This window comes from Balaenoptera physalus (assembly GCF_965194825.1).
Source record: "Balaenoptera physalus genome assembly, chromosome: 9".
NCBI classification, from domain to species: domain Eukaryota; kingdom Metazoa; phylum Chordata; class Mammalia; order Artiodactyla; family Balaenopteridae; genus Balaenoptera; species Balaenoptera physalus.
The window spans coordinates 49,269,578-49,289,563 of NC_138888.1; the positions used below are offsets into that span (position 1 = coordinate 49,269,578).

At 41.9% G+C, this 19,986-nt stretch overlaps 2 protein-coding genes and 1 pseudogene across 8 annotated transcripts in view; 1 reads left to right on the forward strand and 2 right to left on the reverse strand.

The window, feature by feature from the left end:
- Window positions 1-5,525, reverse strand: part of RPF2 (ribosome production factor 2 homolog) — a 38,668-nt gene extending 33,143 nt beyond the window's left edge. For 2 of the 3 annotated variants that reach the window (XM_082475440.1, XM_082475438.1), the window contains exons 1-3: window positions 5,397-5,525; window positions 3,301-3,433; window positions 2,308-2,345 (exon numbers count right to left, since the gene is read on the reverse strand). In XM_082475440.1, the coding sequence (XP_082331566.1) occupies window positions 2,308-2,345; window positions 3,301-3,433; window positions 5,397-5,419 (194 nt within the window). In that variant the 5' untranslated portion in view covers window positions 5,420-5,525. Of the gene's footprint in view, window positions 1-2,307; window positions 2,346-3,300; window positions 3,434-5,396 lie in introns of those variants that run through there. The other variant, XM_082475439.1, reaches the window with a different exon arrangement.
- Window positions 5,526-5,609: 84 nt separating this feature from the next.
- The window catches only part of LOC309667135 (small ribosomal subunit protein uS5 pseudogene), a 97,497-nt pseudogene continuing 83,120 nt past the window's right edge, over window positions 5,610-19,986 (forward strand). The window contains exons 1-2 of the transcript XR_014268485.1: window positions 5,610-6,252; window positions 18,287-18,454. The product of XR_014268485.1 is annotated as a small ribosomal subunit protein uS5 pseudogene (transcript). The remainder of the gene's footprint in view (window positions 6,253-18,286; window positions 18,455-19,986) is intronic.
- On the reverse strand, window positions 9,468-18,817 carry GTF3C6 (general transcription factor IIIC subunit 6). 4 transcript variants are annotated; one of them, XM_082475460.1, is made up of 6 exons: window positions 18,651-18,812; window positions 18,218-18,295; window positions 16,029-16,092; window positions 15,881-15,925; window positions 14,235-14,348; window positions 9,468-11,048 (listed from the first exon to the last, which is right to left on the reverse strand). In XM_082475460.1, exons 1-6 carry the CDS (start codon window positions 18,765-18,767, stop codon window positions 10,750-10,752), a joined length of 717 nt encoding a protein of 238 aa, XP_082331586.1. In that variant the 5' UTR covers window positions 18,768-18,812; the 3' UTR covers window positions 9,468-10,749. The 4 variants fall into 4 exon arrangements, with proteins under 4 accessions (XP_082331586.1, XP_082331585.1, XP_082331588.1 ...); XM_082475459.1 differs by having other exon boundaries at window positions 18,218-18,298; window positions 18,651-18,810; XM_082475462.1 differs by lacking the exon at window positions 14,235-14,348 and having other exon boundaries at window positions 18,218-18,298; window positions 18,651-18,817.

The following is a 19,986-nucleotide window of genomic DNA, read 5'->3' on the forward strand; positions in this document are numbered from 1 at the left end:
GCAACAAAATAAATCATGACAGGACTTCCCGGGTAGCGCAGTGGTTAAGAATCTGCCTGCCAATGCAGGGGACAAGGGTTCGAGCCCTGGTCCGGGAAGATCCCACATGCCGTGGAGCAACTAAGCCCATGTGCCACAACTACTGAGCTTGCGTGCCACAATACTGAAGCCTGCGAGCCTAGAGCCCCTGCTCCGCAACAAAGACAAGCCACCGCAATGAGAAGCCCGCGCACCGCAACAAAGAGTAGCCCCTGCTCGCCGCAACTAGTCAAAGCCCGTGTGCAGCAAGGAAGACCCAACGCAGCCAAAAATTAAATAAATAAATAAATAAATAAATCATGACAGCACTGGATTATAACCCCAAAGAACATAATAAATATCTGTAAGTCCACACTGACATAAATAAGTAATTAAACAAATGGAGGAAAACAGACAGATTTTCCTTACAGAATTCCAATTAATAGACGTAGAGGGAATGAGAGAAATAGAAAACCACTACTAGAACACCACAGTAATCACTGTTGTAGACAAGATCCACTGATGAATGCTAAAATGAATAAGCAAAAGTTTGAGGAGAAATAGAATTATTTGCAGTCTCTAACTATCTCCTCTAAATGTTTGTTAATTACAAAGGGGAAAATAGAAACTTTATAGTGGAGAAACCCAGCAGACATCACTTTAACCAAGGTTAACAACACCAGTAATAAGACATCATGTACTCCCTGGTATGATTTACTGAAAAAGGCACGTCACTTTTGTGGCATTCTTGCCCATAATGCATAATCTCAATCCACTCATGAGAAACTTAAGACAAGAGCAAACTGAAGGATATTTTACACAATAACTGACAAATACTCATCAAAAGTGTCAAGGTCATCAAAGACAAGGAAAGATTGAGGAACTGTAACAAACTGGAAGAGACTAAGGAGATGTGACAACTGAACACAATGTGGGATCCTGGAAGACAAAAAGGATATTAATGAAAAAACTGGGGCTTCCCTGGTGGCACAGTGGTTAAGAATCCGCCTGCCAATGGGTACATGGGTTTGAGCCCTGGTCCGGTAAGATACCACATGCTGTGGAGCAACTAAGCCCGTGCGCCACAACTACTGAGCCTGTGCTCTAGAGCCCGTGAGCCACAACTACTGAGCCCGCATGCCGCAACTACTGAAACCCGTGCGCCTAGAGCCCATGCTCCACAATGAGAGAAGCCACCGCAATGAGAAGCCTGCGCACTGCAACAAAGGGTAGCCCCTGCTCGCTGCAACTAGACAAAGCCCGTGCGCAGCAATGAAGACCCAACACAGCCAAAAATAAATAAATAAAATAAATAAATTTATAAAAAAAGAAAAAGAAAAAACTGGTGCAAACCAAATCAAGCCTGTGATTTAATTAACATTATTGTACCAATGTTCATTTCTTACTTTTGATAATTGTATTACGGTTATGGAAGTTATAACATTAAGAGATGCTGGGAGAGGGTATATGGGAACTCTACTCTTTTTGTAACTTTTCTGTAAGTCTATTACTATTTAAAAATAATACATACATGCTATGATTACAACTCTGTAAGAATATTCAGTACAAATGAAAACACAGACGGGAAAGCAACAAATTTTAAAATACTCATAGCAGGACTTCCTTGGTGGTCCAGCGGTTAAGACTCCGTGCTCCCAATGCAGGGGGTCGGGGTTCGATCCCTAGTCAGGGAGCTAGATCCTGCACGTCACAACCAAAAACCCAGCGCAGCCAAATAAATAAATATTTTTAAATAAATAAATTAATTAAATAAAAATAAAATACTCATAGCTATGTATGTAAGGAACTGTAGCATTTTTTTAACCAAAATATTTTTCTGGGACTTCCCTGGTGATGCAGTGGTTAAGAATCCTCCTGCCAATGCAGGGGACACAGGTTCGAGCTCTGGTCCGGGAAGATCCCACATGCCACAGAGCAACTAAGCCTGTGCGCCACAATTACTGAGCCTGCGCTCTGGAGCCCGCGAGCCACAACTACTGAGCCCATGTGCCACAACTACTGAAGCCTGCGCGCCTAGAGCCTGTGCTCCTCAACAAGAGAAGCCACTGCAATGAGAAGCCCATGCAACGCAACGAAGAGTAGCCCCTGCTCGCCGCAACTAGAGAAAGCCCGCGAGCAGCAACGAAGACCCAACGCAGCCAAAAATAAAATAAATAAATTTATTAAAAAAATATATATTTTTCTAAATCTCCCATAAAGTGGTTGGTTGTTACTTTTATAACAAAACAATATAATTTAATAAGTGAAATAAAAGAAATCATGACTTACTTTTTATACAGAACTCCATATGGTTTCTTCAGTGCATACTGTAAAACATAATTTATAGCTTTCAAAACAAAACACATTCTGAAAAGCAGAGGTAAAAATCAAGCATTATACCAGTCATTATACAAGATTATCCTGGTCCCTGAATCCTATTCTGCTATCTTCTGCATGGTTCCCTTTTGATCACTTATAACTTGCAACACGAGCTTAATATTCTTAGCTGGGACTTTCCTAATTAAAAATTTCTATGCCCTTTCAATATTCTATTCAATTTAAATGATTCCCTTCATTTCCTTAAATTCTAGCTTCATCTAGCCCACTCTCCTTTAGCCATCCCCAATTATCTGCAGTTCCCCAAATGCATCATGCTCATTCACACGCCCTCTTGCACAAGCTTTTTCCTCAGCCTTGGAAGCCCTTCTCTTCCTCTTCCTTTTCTCCTTCTTGTTACAACTCCTCCTTCAAAATGAAACTTAAGTGTCATCTCTAGGAAGCCCATCCTGTGTGTGGCAACCCCCGTGGGATTTTAACTCAGCCTCCCATCCTACCCTGTGTGTACCTCCAGCACAGCACTTCATTTACAATGCTGTTAACTTTTACTTGTCTTCCTCACTAAGCTCACTGAAGGGAAAGACTGTGTCTTATGTAACTATTAATTCCTAGCACCTAGCACAGTAATTGGTATTGTTGAAAGAATAAATAGATAGTAATATGCAGTTACCTCATTTTACAAATTAGATATGTTCCTGAAATGTGAGTAAATCAAATGCTAGTAATTGAAATCAGGTGAAATTTACTAAGGGAACTAGCTGCTGTAAGGAAAACCAGTAGTCAGTGCCTTGGTGAGACGTTAGCTTTTCTCTAAGGCTAGTATTTCTTAAGGCAAGCCAAATTTATCTATGTATTTCTCAGGCAGTCCAACTAGTATGCTAAAAATTTCCTAAAATGATTTCAACACCATTTAAAAAGTATATATATATATATATATATACGTACCACATCTCTAAGTACTTGTGTCACTGTTGAACTTGCATTGCCCCCTTTAATCAGCATAGCATTTTTAATATTTTCACTGAGTTTCGGTTCTCTTTTCTCAAGGAATCTCTTGGCTCTTTTTGTTTTGGGCTTTCTATTCGGAAAAATCACAATTCATAGCATCTTAAAACATTTTCCTCATATTACAAAACCATGACTTATGTGCAAATTCTTAAAAATCAACAGAGACACTACATGACATTTATCAGTTAGGATTCCACCACTAAACAAAATCTCACTTTTTAGGGAAATATTAGTAAAAGATATTCAGTTATTACTGTTAAATAAGTGTTAATTTTATTAGATATAGTCTTTAAAAAGACTCCCATTTTTATATTCCCAGCATTCTTTTATTACTGTTTTCTAAACCTTTTATTTAAAAAAAGAGATAGAACTTCCCTGGTGGCACAGTGGTTAAGAATCCGCCTGCCAATGCAGGGGACACGGGTTCGAGCCCTGGTCCGGGAAGATCCCACATGCCGCGGAGTAACTAAGCCCGTGCGCCACAACTCCTGAGCATGCGTTCTAGAGCCCACGAGCCACAACTACTGAAGCCTGCACACCTAGAGCCTGTGCTCTGCAACTAAGAGAAGCCACTGCAATGAAAAGCCCGCGCACTGCAACGGAGAGTAGCCCCCGCTCGCCACAACTAGAGAAAGCCCGCACGCAGCAACGAAGACCCAACGCAGCCAAAAAATTAAAAAGGCATTAAAAAAAAACAAAAACTAACCTAGATCAATCACTCTGCAAGATATGAAGGGAAAACAAATCCATTATTCTGATTTTATGATGTGACAGCAGGAGTAGAACGCTTTTATACACTCTGTTCACCTCTGCTTACACTAGTGAGAATCTTGATTTTCCAACAGTTCTCTGCCATCTACTGAAATAATTCCTCTTCTCTTAAATAACTATGACCCTCCCTCCTTCCGGTCCCATGGACACTTCGTGAAGTAAAAGAAAAACAGAATATACACGAACTGACTTTATCATGCAGACTTTAAAAATTCACCAGATAAAATGTCAAGCACATTTAAAGCTTCTAATCATTTACTGGTTGATAAAGATACACAGTACTTTTTAAGTCAAACCAAGAGAGAGTTAGTGTGTCTATAACCCAATAAAAGTGCTGTATGTTCTATATTCCATGTACTTTATTGCTTCTGACTAACCAGCAACTAATGCAAATAACACCTTGTACGTTTTATTAGCTGTTTGTCCCACAATGACACAGTAAACTAGTCTTACTCATCTTTGCGGTCCCCACACCTGCAGAGGAATATTCAGCACATGTGCAAAAATCCCTAATTTAATGACCAAAAGAATAATTTGTCCTTTTGATTACATTAACCCAGGTAAAACGCAAGAAAACCATAGCAAATAATAGCAGAACTATTTATGAGATCGATAAACATTTTCTGGACTAACATTACCCAAGACATTGCGGCAGACATTACCCAAGGATAACTCAGAGAAGTGTACAAGTTTGGGAAAAAGAAAAAAAGCTAATGAGCATCTCTACGTGCTGCCGCAAAGCCTTTACATACATTCTCGCAAATATTCCTCACAGTTCTATGAAGTACGACTATTATGAACGCTATTTTACAGAGTAAACTGAGACTTACGGAGACTAAATGGCCCAGTCGCATAGCTTTAAGTGGACGGGCCCGGACTGTCACCTAAATCTGTCACATTCCCAGGCCTGTGCTCAGAGCACCTCACTCAGGTGTTCTGTGGCCAGAACACCTCTCCCACCTTCCTCTCACTTCTGCGGAAGCCGAGACACTCCTAATTGTCTAGAATAAAAGCGGCCAACGCCTCGGTGCCACCTCCACGCCGCGGCTCCCACACACGGCCTTCCCTGCTCTCCGTCTCCCCGCAGGCCGCCCCAACACACGGAGACCCAAACTAGTGGATACATCCTCACGGACGGCAACGGGTGCGAGGAAGGAGCGTGGGCGGCCAGGAGGAGTGGGAGGCAGAGACGCTACTCCTCCGTCCCGCTACAGAGGCCCTTCTCCCCAACGTTACCCGGGGAAAGAACCCACTGCACTTACACAACTCGATCCAAAGCGTCCATGCTACCGCAGCGACCACCTGGCGCACGCACGTGTACCGCAGGGTTACAGGAGATACGGCAGCGCGTCGACCGAGGCGGAACCGGAACTTGGGCGTGACGTCACTTCCTGGCACCGCTAACGACGTGGATGCTTGGAGGCGCTGGCAGCCGTTTCGGATGAAATAGCGCTCTGTTTCCTTGGTTACAGGTGTTTGTCTCGGCTCTTTTCCGGAAATCAACAGGCTCCTCTTGGAGCTTGATGTACACACCTGTGTGTGATAGACCAGGGTTCTTGGCCTTCCCCAATCAATAGAAATGGGTAAGAGGCCAGTCAAGAAATTCAGACAAGGCTTTTTGGGGGCTTCTGTGGCTGCAGGAAGGAGCAAAACCAAGTAACAGGTTCCCTTGCTAGTTCCCGAAGGTAGAGGGTGGGGCGCAGGTGAGCTGGTTCCTTATACGGGGTGAGGGTAGGGTGTGTCCAGGGGTGGGCTGGAGGGGTAGCTTAGGTAGTTTGCTCATGCATTTGGTGGTGTTGGTTGCAGGGGGCATGGGCAATACCCTGCTTTTGCTCCCTTTGCTCCCCGCTCTCCAGAAGTGGCAATGGGGTTTTTCTGATCTTTTTGTTTCTTGCCCATAATTTGCCCCAACTGTGCATGCACATATTTTTAGTCTCTTATAGTTTCTTTGTATTTTGTTACTCCAGGAGACGTTTGTTCAGGTGCAAGCATTGCAGCACTGCAGGAAATGGTCCCAGGTCCCAGCCTGTCTCATGTGTATACCTGGACTCAGATATTCAGGGACCAGGTGTTATTCATCTGGGAATCCTCCAGGATGCTAGAAAGGTTGGTGGCATGGTAGGTAATCACATAGTCACTAAAATTATCAATGTGAAATATGCACTGTTGACAAAACTGTGAGATCAGTGAGGCAGAGTTTATACACAGAGTTTATAACTGCCACAGTGCCTGGCACATAAAATGTATGCAGAAAATAACACTTCTGATCGTTATTTTCCCCCCAATGTTTAAGTTGTCGTATACGTCACATACCATAAGTTACCCCGTAAAGTGTACAATTTCTTGGTTTTTAGTGTATTCACAAAGATGTACATCCATCACCACTATCTAATTCCAAAACATTTTTATCACCCCTCTCATAACCCAGTAGCACTCTCCACTTTCCACCCTTGTCAACCCCTGGCAACCACTAATCTATGTCTCCATAGATTTGCCTATTGAGAACATACCATATAAATGGTTTCATACAATATGTGGCCTTTTGTATCTGGCTTATTTCACTTACTATGTTCATAAGTGTTCAAGGTTCATATGTGTTGTAACATGTATCAGTACTTCATTCTTAGTACATTAATTTCTTTACTTAGGACTGAATAATAGTCCATTCTATGGATATACCATGTTTGTTTATCCATTCAAAAATTTATGAACACTTGTGTCTCCACTTTTGTACTATTATGCATTATGCTGCTTTGAACATTTATGTACAAGTTTTTGTGTAGACTTTTGTTTTCAGTTCTCTAGGAGTAGAACTGCATGTGGTAATTCTATGTTTGACATTTTGAGGAACTGCCAAACTATTTTCTGTTTGCACCATTTTACATTTCCATTAGCAATGTAAGAGGGTTTGGAATTGGTTTTTCTATTGGTGCAGTAACAAATTACCACAAATTTACTGTCATAACACAAATTTATTATGTTAGTGTTCTAGAAGCCCAAAGCCTAAAATTAGTTTTACACGTCTAAAATTAAGTTGTCAGTAGGGCTACATTCCCCCAGAAGCTCCAGGGAGACTCTGTTTCTTTGCCTTTCCAGTTTATAGAAGCTGTTTGCATTCCTTGGTATTCCTCCATCTTCAAAAGGCATCACTTGAACTTCTGTTTCTACTGCCACAACTTCTTTTTCTCTGACTCTGACACTTCTGAATCCCTCTTATAAAACCCGTGTGATTACATGTGGCCCAACTGGATAATCCACAATAATAACCCCCATCGCAAGATCCTTAACTTAATCATATAGCAAATTCCCTTTGGCCAAATAAGGTAACATATTCACAGATCCCTGAGTTTAGGCATGGGCATCTTTTGGGGAGAGCATTATTCTATTAATCACAGGTTCCAACTTCTCCATTCCTCTCCAAAATTTGCTATTGTCCATCTTTTTTCATTAAGCCATCCTAGCAGTTGTAAAGTAGTATCTCATTGTGGTTTTCACTTGCATTTCCCTGATGACGAACGATTTTGAGCATTTTTTCCATGGGCTGATTGGCCATTTGTATACCTTCTTCAGGAAAATGTCTATTCGAATCTTTGCTCATTTTTAAATTGGGTTGTCTTTTTATTGTTGAGTTGTAATAGTTTCCAATATATTCTACATACAAGTCCCTTATCTGATATATAATTCGCAAATATTTTCTCCAATTGAATAGGCTTTTTCATTTTCTAGATAGTGTCCTTTGAAGCGAAAAACTTTTCAATTGTGATGAAGTGCAATATATCCATTTTTTTTTTCGTTGCTTGCAATTTTCGTGTTACATCTAAGAGGCCATTTCCTAATCAAACATAATAAAAATTTTTTTTTTTTTTTTTTGGCTGTATTGGGTCTTCGTTGCTGCACGCCGGCTTCCTCTAGTTGAGGCGAGCAGAGGCTACTCTTCGTTGTGGTGCGTGGGCTTCTCGTTGCGGTGGCTTCTCTTGCTGGGGAGCACGGGCTCTAGGCGCGTGGGCTTCCATAGTTGCAGCACGCAGACCTTAGAGCATGCAGGCTTCAGTAATTGTGGTGCATGGGCTCAGTAGTTGTGGCTCACAGGCTCTAGAGTGCAGGCTCAGTTGCTGTGGCACACGGGCTTAGTTGCTCTGCAACATGTGGGATCTTCCCGGACCAGGGACTGAACCCATGTCTCCTGCACTGGCAGGCGGATTCTTAACCACTGGGCCACCAGTGAAGTCTCTAAAGATTTATACCTATATTTTCTTCAAAGAGTTTTATCATTTTAAGCTCTTACATTCAGTTAGACCTTTGGTCCATTTTGAATAAATAAATATATATATATATATATATATATATATATATATATATATAGTAGAGATGGGGGGGTCCCACTTCATTCTTTTTTTTTTTTTTAACATGGATTATCTGAGAGACACACGTCCTCTTTTTTTTTTTTTTAATTAATTAATATTTTTGGCTCTGTTGGGTCTTTGTTTCTGTGCGAGGGCTTTCTCCAGTTGCAGCAAGCGGGGGCCACTCTTCATCGCGGTGCACGGGCCTCTCACTATCGCGGCCCCTCCCATTGCGGGGCACAGGCTCCAGACGCGCAGGCTCAGCAGCTGTGGCTCACGGGCCCAGTTGCCCCGCGGCATGTGGGATCTTCCCGGCCCAGGGCTCGAACCCGTGTCCCCTGCATTGGCAGGCAGACTCTCAACCACTGCGCCACCAGGGAAGCCCCCCACTTCATTCTTTTGCATATGGATATTCAGTTGTCCCAGGACCATTTATTGAAAAGACTATCTTTGCTCCATTGTATTGCCTTTGCTCCTTGATCTCAGATCAGTTTACTATATGTATGTCTATTTCTGGGCTCTCTATTCTCTTCCATTGACCTATTTGTCTATTCTTTCAGCAGTTCCCACTGTCTCTATTACTGTAGTTTTATAGTAAGTCGTGAAGTCCTCCTACTATGTTCTTCAATATTGTATTGGCTATTCTGGGTCTTTCCCTCTCCATATAAACTTTAGAGTTGGTTTGACAATATCCATAAAAACCTTGCTGTGATTTTATTTTGGATTGCATTGAAAGTATAGATCAAGCTGGGAAGAACTAACATCTAGATAATACGGCCACTTTCATATATATGAGGAAAGCTGGGCACACTGCTAACCTGAATAAATTCTGGGATTCTGTTACAAAGAGATAAAGGAAGACCAGATGCTGGCTCAAGTAATTAGCAGTCTCTCCACATAGAGACTTCATACCATTTGGTAGAAAAAAATAAGCTTTTGATTAAACAAAAGCTGACACTAAAGTCATATAAAAATTGGGAGGATACACACTTATGATTTGGAAATGCTTTTAATCAGGGTAAGTTTGTTTTCCAAATAAACAGTAAAAATTTACAAAACCTACTGAAGGAAAAAATTCCTCATCCTAGAACATTAGTTCTCTAATCTGTCACAACAAAGTTACACCTCCAACAGTTGTGAGATATAATTAACGTGAGGAGTGTTTTAACTTATTAGTACCAGGTTAAACCATATAAAATTGCAGAGTTCTGTAGAAACAAATATTGGTAATTTCATATAGTTCAACCTGTATCAAAGTTTGTGACTACTTAAAAAATACAAGCTAGGGTAGATCTAGGTTATCACCATAATATTGTAGAATGTTACAGCTGAATTCCAATCATCTTTCTTCAGTGGGAAAGAAGTGAAATTACAGCTGGAATATCAGAACTGTACCTTCACCCTTAAGCACTTCTGAATTCTTTTTCTATTCTCAGGAGTAATACTGACTTTGGTAGACTGGAAAATGGCCCCCTAAATGTTTTCATGCCATAATTCTCAGTTTTATGCCTGTTTAAATTACATGGCAAAAGGGACTTTGCAGATGGAATTAAGGTTATAGACCTTAAAATAGGGAAGTTACCCAGGTGTGCCCAGTGTAATCAAATGGACCTTTAAAAGAAGGCAGAAGGGTCCATCATCAATAAGATTATGGAAGAAGCAGGAGAGATTCAAAGACTGAGAGGGACTTGACCATTGCTGGCTTTGAAGAGAAGGGGACCATGAGTGAAGGAAGGCAGGCAGCCTCTAGAAGCTGGGCATGGCTCTCAGCCAACAGCAAGGAAATGGGACCGTGATCCTTCAGCTGCAAAGAACTGAATTCTGCCAACAACTGAATGAACAAGGAAATGGAGTCCCCCACGCCACGTCCAGAAGAGAATGAAGCTCTGCAAATACCTTGATTTTAGCCCAGGTGAGACCCATATCAGATGGCTGACCTACAAAACTATAAGACAACACACTTACGTAGCTTAATACACTTTAGCCACTAAGTCTGTGGTAATTTGTGATGGCTGCAATAGAAACTCACACTTACCTTAGTAAAACCCCCATTTTAAAGGACTCATCACAGAAGGGTCCCTATAGTCATTGAAACCATATTTTTAAAAACTCGTATCTGGTCCTTAATGATTCTAGTATATTAAACTATATTATAATTGGAAATGTGTATATAGCCAACAAAAATAATAAAATTGTGAACTGAAAACTACAAAGCCAGTTATTTTATATAAAAACTCTAAAAAGTTCATGACTAGTTTTTATGAGAAACATTTCATCTAGGAGTGATTTCTAAGGCAGTTTCTTGAGTTTCCATAAAAACAGAGCCTTCTGTCTCAGAAGGGATATCAATAAGAGAACCAGAATCCTCTATATCCAAGTTCGGTGGTTTCTCCTGTTCATAACTCAGGTTTGAATTATCTTTCATTTGAATATCTTGCTCTTCCAACTCCAAAGATTTATCTGGGTCTGGAGCTACAACTTCATCCTCTTCATTTTCATGCAGAAAACTACAAATCATGTTGGGTCTACAGGAGAAATCATTTTCCTTGATTTGCAGCCATTCCACACCACCTAATGGAGGAGGCAGGGGGACAAACCAAGAAACATGAAAAAGGAATTTCAGTTACTTATATATATTTTTAATTTAAATGTTCATATGAATATTTATCAAAATAAAACCCCAACGTAAAGAAAGGAACATGGTGCCTGTACCTACTGATAAATGATCATGTAATTTCCATCTTACATGGAGACCTTGGAATGCCTATAGGGTATGCATCATCAAAATCACTAAAAGTAATCAACTTCAGTTACTATTCCAAGCCCTTTTCCCAGAGTCCAATTCCCAACTCATTCTGAGAGATAACTGAGCTCCCACTGCCATCTTTTGTCTTGAAGAAAATTTTGTCACTTCCCTACAATTTTCTCCTTACCCATTCAGTTTTCATAATACAATGGATGATACCACTCTATCATCTTCTGAGTCAACATTTATTTGTCATTTTGAGTTGAAAAATCCAACTGTGAAATAAGACACCTCTCCAAAAAAAACCCTTGAAAAAATTTTTTGTTCCTTTCCATACTCACAGTCAAAGCCCTTACCTGTCAATGAACTCCCATAATCAAGAACTGCTCCAGGGACTTCCCTGGTGGTCCAGTGGTAAAGAATCCTCCTTACAATGCAGGGGAAAATGGGTTTGATCCCTGGTTAGGGAACTAAGATCCCACATGCCGCGTGGCAACTAAGCCCGCATGCCACAACTACTGAGGTTGCACGCCTCAACTAGAGCCTGCGTGTCGCAAACTACAGAACCCACGCACCCTGGAGCCTGCACGCCACAACTAGAGAGAAGCCTGTGCACCACAACGAAGAGCTCACGCGCCGCAACAAAAGATCCCAAATGCCTTAACGAAGATGCCGCATGCTGCAACTAAGACCTGACACAGCCAAAAATAAACAAAATAAATAAATAATAAATAAATCTTAAAAAAAAAAATTGCTCCAATAATGCTAGCCATTTTTTTCTTTCATCCTTATGACCCTTTCAGTCAAGTATTTTCAATGGATCCTCAATTCCTATAGCCCAAGCTGTTTACTCTTATCTTCAAAGTTCCATTAGGTATCTGTAAGATATACCAACCTACCTTGTCACCCTGTTCACGCACCCATCTGTTCCTATCCCCCATCATAAACTAACTCCTCTGCAGCTGTTTGTTGAAACATCCTTACTGTTGATCCCATATCTTTTCTCATGTATTACTACTATAAAGTCTCCCTCTTTCAAAAATCGATTTGTTCTTTCCCTCCAGTTCAGCTTCAATTATTGACTTCATATTTTTTTCTTGCTATAACGTCATTCTCCTGGTCACCAAGTTCAAAACCTCAAAGCCATCCTAAAGCCTACTCTGTTATCTAGCATACTTGGCACATAACAGATACTTAAAATAAGTTGAGTGAAAGGGGTGTCAAGTCATAGTCATCCATGTCTGTTTCAATGTGATTTGCTTTAGAGTACAAGTTCCTAGAAAGTAAGGACCACATCTCCTGTCTATTTTGTTCTGCCTCCAGCATCTTGCCATGTTTGGCAGCCAGCCTCCAAGATGGTCCCCAATGATCCTCACCTTCCTGACATGCACACCCCTGTGTCGTCCCCTCCCACATGGAATAGGATATCACAGAAATGACAGAATGTGACTTCTAAGGATAGTTCATAAAAGACATTGTGGCTTCTACCTTGTTCTTAAGGATCACTTGGTCTGGGAAAGCCAGCTGCCGTGTCAGGAGGGCACTCAGACAGTAGTGTGAGGAGGTGAGGAAGTGAGACCTCCTGCTAACAGTCAGCACAAACTCACCAGCTATGTGAGTGAGCCATCTTACAATTAGATTTTCCGGCCCTACTCAAGCCTTCAGATGACTACAGCCCAGCCAACACAATGACTGCAACCTCATGAGAGACCCCAGCCAGAACAACCTAGCTAAGCTGCTCCCCAATTCCTGATTCACAGAAACGTGTAAGATGGTGTTCTGTTGTTGTTTTAAGCCTTTAAGTTTAGGGGTGACTTTTTATGCAGCAACAGATAACCAATACGGCCTTGAATAGTTGGTTACTAATTTATTTGATTGAAAGATACACCCAAATCTTCCCAAAGGTCTATTAGATTATTAAGGACTATAGGAGAGGAAATTATATAACTTCCTTTAAAAAGAATATCTAAATGACAGCTAAGCTATCTGATCTGTATCTGCCTTTCGAATTCATTCTAGAACTTCAAGTGCCTACTTCTTCCTATTATTTTTGGAGTGCCTAAAAAAAGGGATAATTGTGGGATATATAAGAACAAAGATTTGTTATATAGTCATGTGTAGCTGGTATAATTAATTTCTAAATGATTAATGTACCTTCAAATGTTTATTCCTTAAAATACAATAAATCAAACCATGAATATTCATCAATAGGGTCTCATTTACTAGAGTTTCAAATATGTCTTTGAGCAATAAGCCTTTTTTTTTTTTGGTGGACAAACACCTTTATTCTGACCATGTCCCAAATTCCCTAGGGCAAGAGAAAGAGGTTGGTGTGGTGAGCAATGGGCTTTTAAACCACCAAGTGTTTATTTGTTCATCTCCACAAACATGTGCCTGCTATGGGTGCAAGAAGCACTGGCCTAAGGTCTCTAGTGTGGGATGACGAGCAACTGGAGAAGGCTAAATGGATGCTTATTAAGAACGAGACACGGGACTAACAACTGTGGTCCTAGAGCCCCTCCCACATATAAAGCCAGCTTCTTCCAGTTGTGAGCATCTTGGGGAAGGTTACTGCATCTGCCAAAAGTTCAGGAGATCCTATGGGGTTACTCCTTGGGTTACTCCTTGGGAATGCTATCATCATATCTTCTGCACTTACAAAGAAGTTTTAATGAGATAGAGAGAGACAGAGAGAGACAGAGAGAGAGAGAGAAGTAGGTGCTGAATTCCCTGGGGTTGAAATCATGTCAAGTTTCTTGACAAACTCCTCACAATCGTTTCCAGTGCAAAGAAGATAGAAATTTCTTATATGTCTCCAGTGCCCCCCGCTATGTGAGAATTCAACTAAATTTTAAATCTATGCTTGGTACTTTTCATGGAGTACCCTCAATTTTAATATACTTTACCTATCACATATAGTTATTACTAAAAAGTACAAAGAACATCCTGGCAGCAGTGTTTCATAAAGCCAATACTAAATCACCGATTTTCAGAGAACTAAGTGAACTAACCTATGTTTTCTTCTCCTTCCTTCTTTTCTGTCAGAAGAGTTCTTGTCATGCTGAGCTTCTTCATTGTGTGGCATTTATATTTTAGCACTGTTTTATTATTGCCTTCTGCATCCACTAGAATATAAAATGAACACTATTATATTGCTTGATGCCATCAAATAATCATGTTAAGCCTCAATGATTCCAGTTTAGAGAGTTAAACTACTTCCTGTCAAGATAGTGTAGTAAGTTCAAGATTTAACTCATTCCTCCAGCTCCAAGCACAGAGAAATATCAGATAAAATACATAGGAACCGAAGGCACAGTGAACTCAAAGACAACAAACATCTCCAGGAGATAGAAACACAAAGCGAGATTAAAGCTATGGGCCTATCAGGCTCCAGCCCGGAAGCAGCAAAGGGGGGGCCAGGAATTTGGCCTTACAGGGTAATGAGGTCGAAAATTCTGCCACTCAAAGTGAAGGACCAAAGGCAGACCTACTGCTTGAAGCCGGACTGGAGTGGAGAACATTACCGATCATGAAAGAAGATGAGAAAAAAACTGCTGCCAAGCTGCTGCTGGGGGTCACAGCTTTATAAAAACCGTGGGCGTAGGCAGGAGGGAGGATGAGGCTCTGTGCTAAGGATGCGAAGCACACGGAAAACTTCCACACCCTGCCACTGTGTGGCTGACACTACACCTTAGAAAGCAACACAGTGACATCTATTAAGTTCAACCACATGAAACTGTCGCTCTTCGGCCCAAATTGGTAATTTCATATGGTTGAATCTAGTACACACACTCATCAATCTAGCAGTTCCTTTTCTAAGCGTATACCTGAGAGACGTTTTTACAGATATGCACAAGGAAACATAAAAATATTCATGGCAGCATTTCTGTAGTGAGTTAATAAGCATAATTAAGAAAATGGGCTCTGGAGCAGACCACCTGGGCTCAGATCCTGGCTCTGCCTCTTATTTTGTGTATGACCTCGGGAATGTTATTTACCTCTCTGTGCTTCAGTTTCTTCAGATATAAAATGAAGATAACAATGGCATCTACCTCATAGACTTGTGGTGAGGATTCAATGAGTTAATACTTATAGCACCTAGAACAGTGCCTGACATACAGAAAGCACTCAATAAATTTTAGTAGTTATTAATAATTACTGGTAAAAATGGAAGCAACCTACATGTCCATTAATTGGAGAATAAACTGTGGTATAGTCACAAATAGAATCTTAAGCAACAGAAAAAACAGATATATTTCAACACGTATAAATCTCGAAACATCTCTAATTGAAAAAAGATATAGAATAATATGTATAATATGCTATAACATATCAAGTGTGAAAATACACAGAAAGTGCTATTTATTGTGTGCAGATACATACATATGTAATATAAAATCAGGTATAGGAAAGAAAAACACCAAATTCAGGAGAGTGATTACCTCTGAAGACAGAGGAAGGGAGTAGGTTTGGAGAGGGGTATACAAGGGGCTTCAAAGGTATGTGGAATGTTTTTTAACTACCTAACCAAACGGGAGGATTTGATACAGCTAGACAAGGGGTACATGAGATCTTATAATTTTAATATCCACCATACATAAGTATGTTTGAAATATTTCATAGTAAAAAGAGTTGAGTCAACATAGCAATCACTTACCATGTTCAACATTTTCTTCAAATATAACACAGGTCCCAAGAGTGTCTGCAGAAAAACATGAAGGCAACTTGTTGAGAAGTAATAGAGCTACTTTCTCTGAAAGGCATATAAAAAAAAAGGGAGTTTCATCTCTCTGACTTCCTCCTACCTTCATACTCTCCAGCAAAGACATAGCTGTCCACTTGCAGAATGGGCTTCTCAGTATCAATTCCCTACAACAGAATATAGGATCATTAAAAAAATCATCATTAGAAAAAGCCTTGGGGGTGGGGGGAATGGGTGAGATGGGTGAAGGGGGGGCTCAAAGGATACCAACTTCCAGTTATAAAATAAGTAAGTCCTGGGATGTTTAAGAACATCATGGTGACTGTAGTTAATAATACTGTACTTTATATTTGAAAATTGCTAAGAGGGTAAACCTTCAAAGTTTTTACCAGAAGAAAAAAAATTGTAACGATGCGTAGTGATGGGTGTTAACTAGACATTGTGGTGATCATTTCACAATATATGCAAATACTGAAAATGTTGTACAGCTGAAACTAGTATAATGTTATATGTCAATTATTTCTCAATTTAAAAAAGAAAGCACAAGGGACTTCCCTGATGGTACAGCGGTTAAGACTCTGCGCTTCCACTGCAGGGGGCACGGGTTCGATCCCTGGTCAGGGAACTAAGATCCCGAATCCCGCATGCCATGTGGCATGGCAAAAAAAGAACAAGACTTTTACATGAAACCTTGCTACCAAGGAGACTGATTTCCAAAGCTGGGGAAACTCTGTAGCTTCTTGTCCTAGCAAGTAAAAGATAAGCTAAAACTGCTCTCATCACAGCGGCTACAAACTGAAGACTACTTAATTCATATACAAGTAGCAAGGTCTATTTCAATCAACATCCTCTTCAAGATAAAGTAAGAACAAAGGAAGTTTTGTCAAAAATGCTCAAAAGATTTTAAAGATAAAACAGATGGTAGGGCTTCCCTGGTGGCGCAGTGGTTTAGAATCTGCCTGCTAATGCAGGGGACACGGGATCGAGCCCTGGTCTGGGAAGATCCCACATGCCGCGGAGCAACTGGGCCCGTGAGCCACAACTACTGAGCCTGCGCGTCTGGAGCCTGTGCTCCGCAACGGGAGAGGCCGCGATAATGAGAGGCCTGCGCACCGTGATGAAGAGTGGTCCCCACTTGCCGCAACTGGAGAAAGCCCTCGCACAGAAACGAAGACCCAACGCAGCCATAAATAAATAAAATTTAAAAAAAAAAAAAAAAAACAGATGGTAACTCACGATACCATAGCTCAAGTCAACAGCACAGTGTGAGGTCTCTGAAGTCCTTTCTTAATAGGTATTCTCTCTCCCTTCTCCACACTATTTTTGTCTGTTTTCCATATTTTATTTTATTATTATTTTTTTAATTTTCATTGCTATTGTAAATGATACATTTTATTCTCATATACTTTCTTTTTTTTTTTAATTTTATTTATTTGTTTATTTATTTATTTATGGCTGTGTTGGGTCTTCGTTTCTGTGCGAGGGCTTTCTCCAGTTGCGGCAAGCGGGGGCCACTCTTCATCGCGGTGCGCGGACCTCTCGCTATCGCGGCCTCTCTTGTTGCGGAGCACAGGCTCCAGACGCGCAGGCTCAGTAATTGTGGCTCACGGGCCCAGTTGCTCCGCGGCATGTGGGATCCTCCCAGACCAGGGCTCGAACCCGCATCCCCTGCATTGGCAGGCAGATTCTCAACCACTGCGCCACCAGGGAAGCCCTATTTTATTTTTTGAAGTTTTTTTAATTTTATTTTTTACTGAACTATAGTTGAAGTACAATGTTGTGTAATCACTGCTGCACAGCAGTGACTCAATTATACATATATACATTTTTTCATATTCTTCTCCATTATCATTTATCACAGGATATTGAAATATAGTTCCCTGTGCTATACAGTAGGACCTTGTTGTTTACCCATTCTATATATACCAGTCTGCATCTGTTTAACCTCTGTGTGCATATCTAATTATCCTCTCTGCCCTTTGTGTTTTTCTCACCCTTCTCACTATAATAAAACGGTGTATTTTTTCAAAACCTAATGTTCCATATCAAAATGCTTTAACCCTCCAAATCTTTAACTCTCTCCAGCCACACAGGCAGACACTCAGGCAGAGTTAGGCATTAACTTTCTCCCAGCTGCTCCCACAGTCCCCCTGTACTTCTGTGATTGTCTCCAGCGTTCACTGCTTTGTTCACGTGAAATTAATATATCAATCTTAGGGACGGGTATATTTCACCACTCTTGTTTTAAATTTAAGAAAATCTACAACAACCCCCCAATTCTACAAGACTCACCAAAATCTTGCATTTATTTTCACATTTTGAGAGAAAGTCTGAATCAATAATTCCTGATAATTCCACCAGAACCAACTGCTCCTGGTGGAAGAGAGAGGCGTTAAGGCGCTAGCTTGCGAGTGTGCAAGAAGAAGCAGGCATTAACGAGAGAAGCCAAACCTCCCCAGTGCAACGATCCCACCTTTGTGAAAACTAGGTCCTGCTTTCAACAAGAGGAAGCGCGCACCGTTACTTAAGGTAACTTCCCTCCTTCCCCCTTGAACTTCCGTGTGGCCCGTAGGGCTGAGAGGCCAGCTGCCCGCCGCTCCGCGCGCCCTGGGGCACCGTCCCGCCAGGAGCCCCCGCACGCCCGCCGTGTCGCGAGTCCCTTCCCCGCACACAGCCGAGCGGCCACCCTCGCCACCGCCGCGCGGGCTTCCGCCGCCGCACTCACTGCCTCCTCCTCCTCCTCGTCCCAGTATCCCCGACTCGGCTCCTCGGCCGCCGCCGCCATGCCGCCGCTCCTCCGCGCGGCCTCCGAGCCGTGGGCCCCGCCCGCCGGGGCCGCCATCTTGAGTACGGGCAGCAGCTCCCGCCCCGCCGCGGCTCCGACCGCGCCCGCTGCTCCTGCCAGCACGCGAGATGGCGGCTCCCGGGCCCACCTGGAGACCCTTGTCCCTGTCCCGAGAGCCGGAGCCGGGGCCCTGGCGGGCCGGCCGGGCAGGTCCCGCGACTTAGGGAACCCTCGGGCTCCCCGCCCAGGTGGGACGAAAGCACTGTGGAAGCCGAGGGGATGAAGTAGGTGCAGGCAAGGAGGCTACGGTGCGCGAGGGAAATGGAGAGGCCTCGTGTGGCCCCAGCCTACAATGCTTGGAAAGAAATTCCTGATGTCGTGTGAGCACTGATCATCAATTCAAGTTCTCCACGAGCCAAGTAAAGGGCACTCCTCAGTGTTCCACATATCGGGCGCCCACTGCGCGAGGAAGTGAGCTGGGGTTTCAGGCAGCCAGGAGAGGTAGAATAAGGGATCAACCAGTGCTAATCAGATTGCCCTAGGTGCTGTAAGAGACCCAGATTGTTTGGGGAGTATAGGAGACTCGGCGAAGTGAAGTTTTGAACAGGATTTTCTTAAAGTAACCTCATGGATTTTTCTGATTATAAAATAAATGATCTTTGTACGTGAGACAGGATGATCTACCTCCAAAGAGCATGAGGTTTGGGGTCTGGTACTCGTCCGGTTTTGCTGCGTTATTTAACAGTAAGCCTTTAGGCAAGTTGGTTATTGTGAGGATTAAATGAGATAATCCCACTATTCAGAACATATTAAGCACTAATGTGCATTTAATCTAGTATTAGTAATAATATATAAAAATTTAGAGTATTACAACTTTTAAAAAACATTTTTCGGGAATTCCCTGGCGGTCCAGTGGGCAGAACTTGGTGCTTTCTCTGCCTTGGCCCTGGGTTCAGTCCCTGGTCCCGGAACTAAGCTCCTGCAAGTCACGCGGTGCGGCCAAACAAAACAAAACAAAACAAAAAAACAACCAGGGGACTTCCCTGGTGGCCCAGTGGTTAAGTCTCCGAGCTCCCAATGCAGGGGGTGCGGGTTTGATCCCTGGTCGGGGAACTAAGATCCCGCGTGCCCTATAGCGCGGCCAAAAACTAATAATAAAAAGTAAAACAAAAAAAACCAAAGTTTATTAAAAAAAAAAAAACCCATTTTCCTACACAATATATCTTTCCAGCTTCTTTCTACATAAACACATCGTTTATGTGTACATCTGTTTTAA

Coding starts and splice junctions, on each gene's coding strand:
- GTF3C6 (XM_082475459.1), bottom strand. CDS start 18,767: ATGGCGGCCCCGGCGGGCGGGGCCCACGGCTCGGAGGCCGCGCGGAGG. Junction 16,093..18,217: donor AAAATAAATGCAAGATTTTG/GTGAGTCTTGTA, acceptor ATTCTGTTGTAG/GGAATTGATACTGAGAAGCC. Junction 15,926..16,028: donor CTTTGCTGGAGAGTATGAAG/GTAGGAGGAAGT, acceptor GTTTTTCTGCAG/ACACTCTTGGGACCTGTGTT.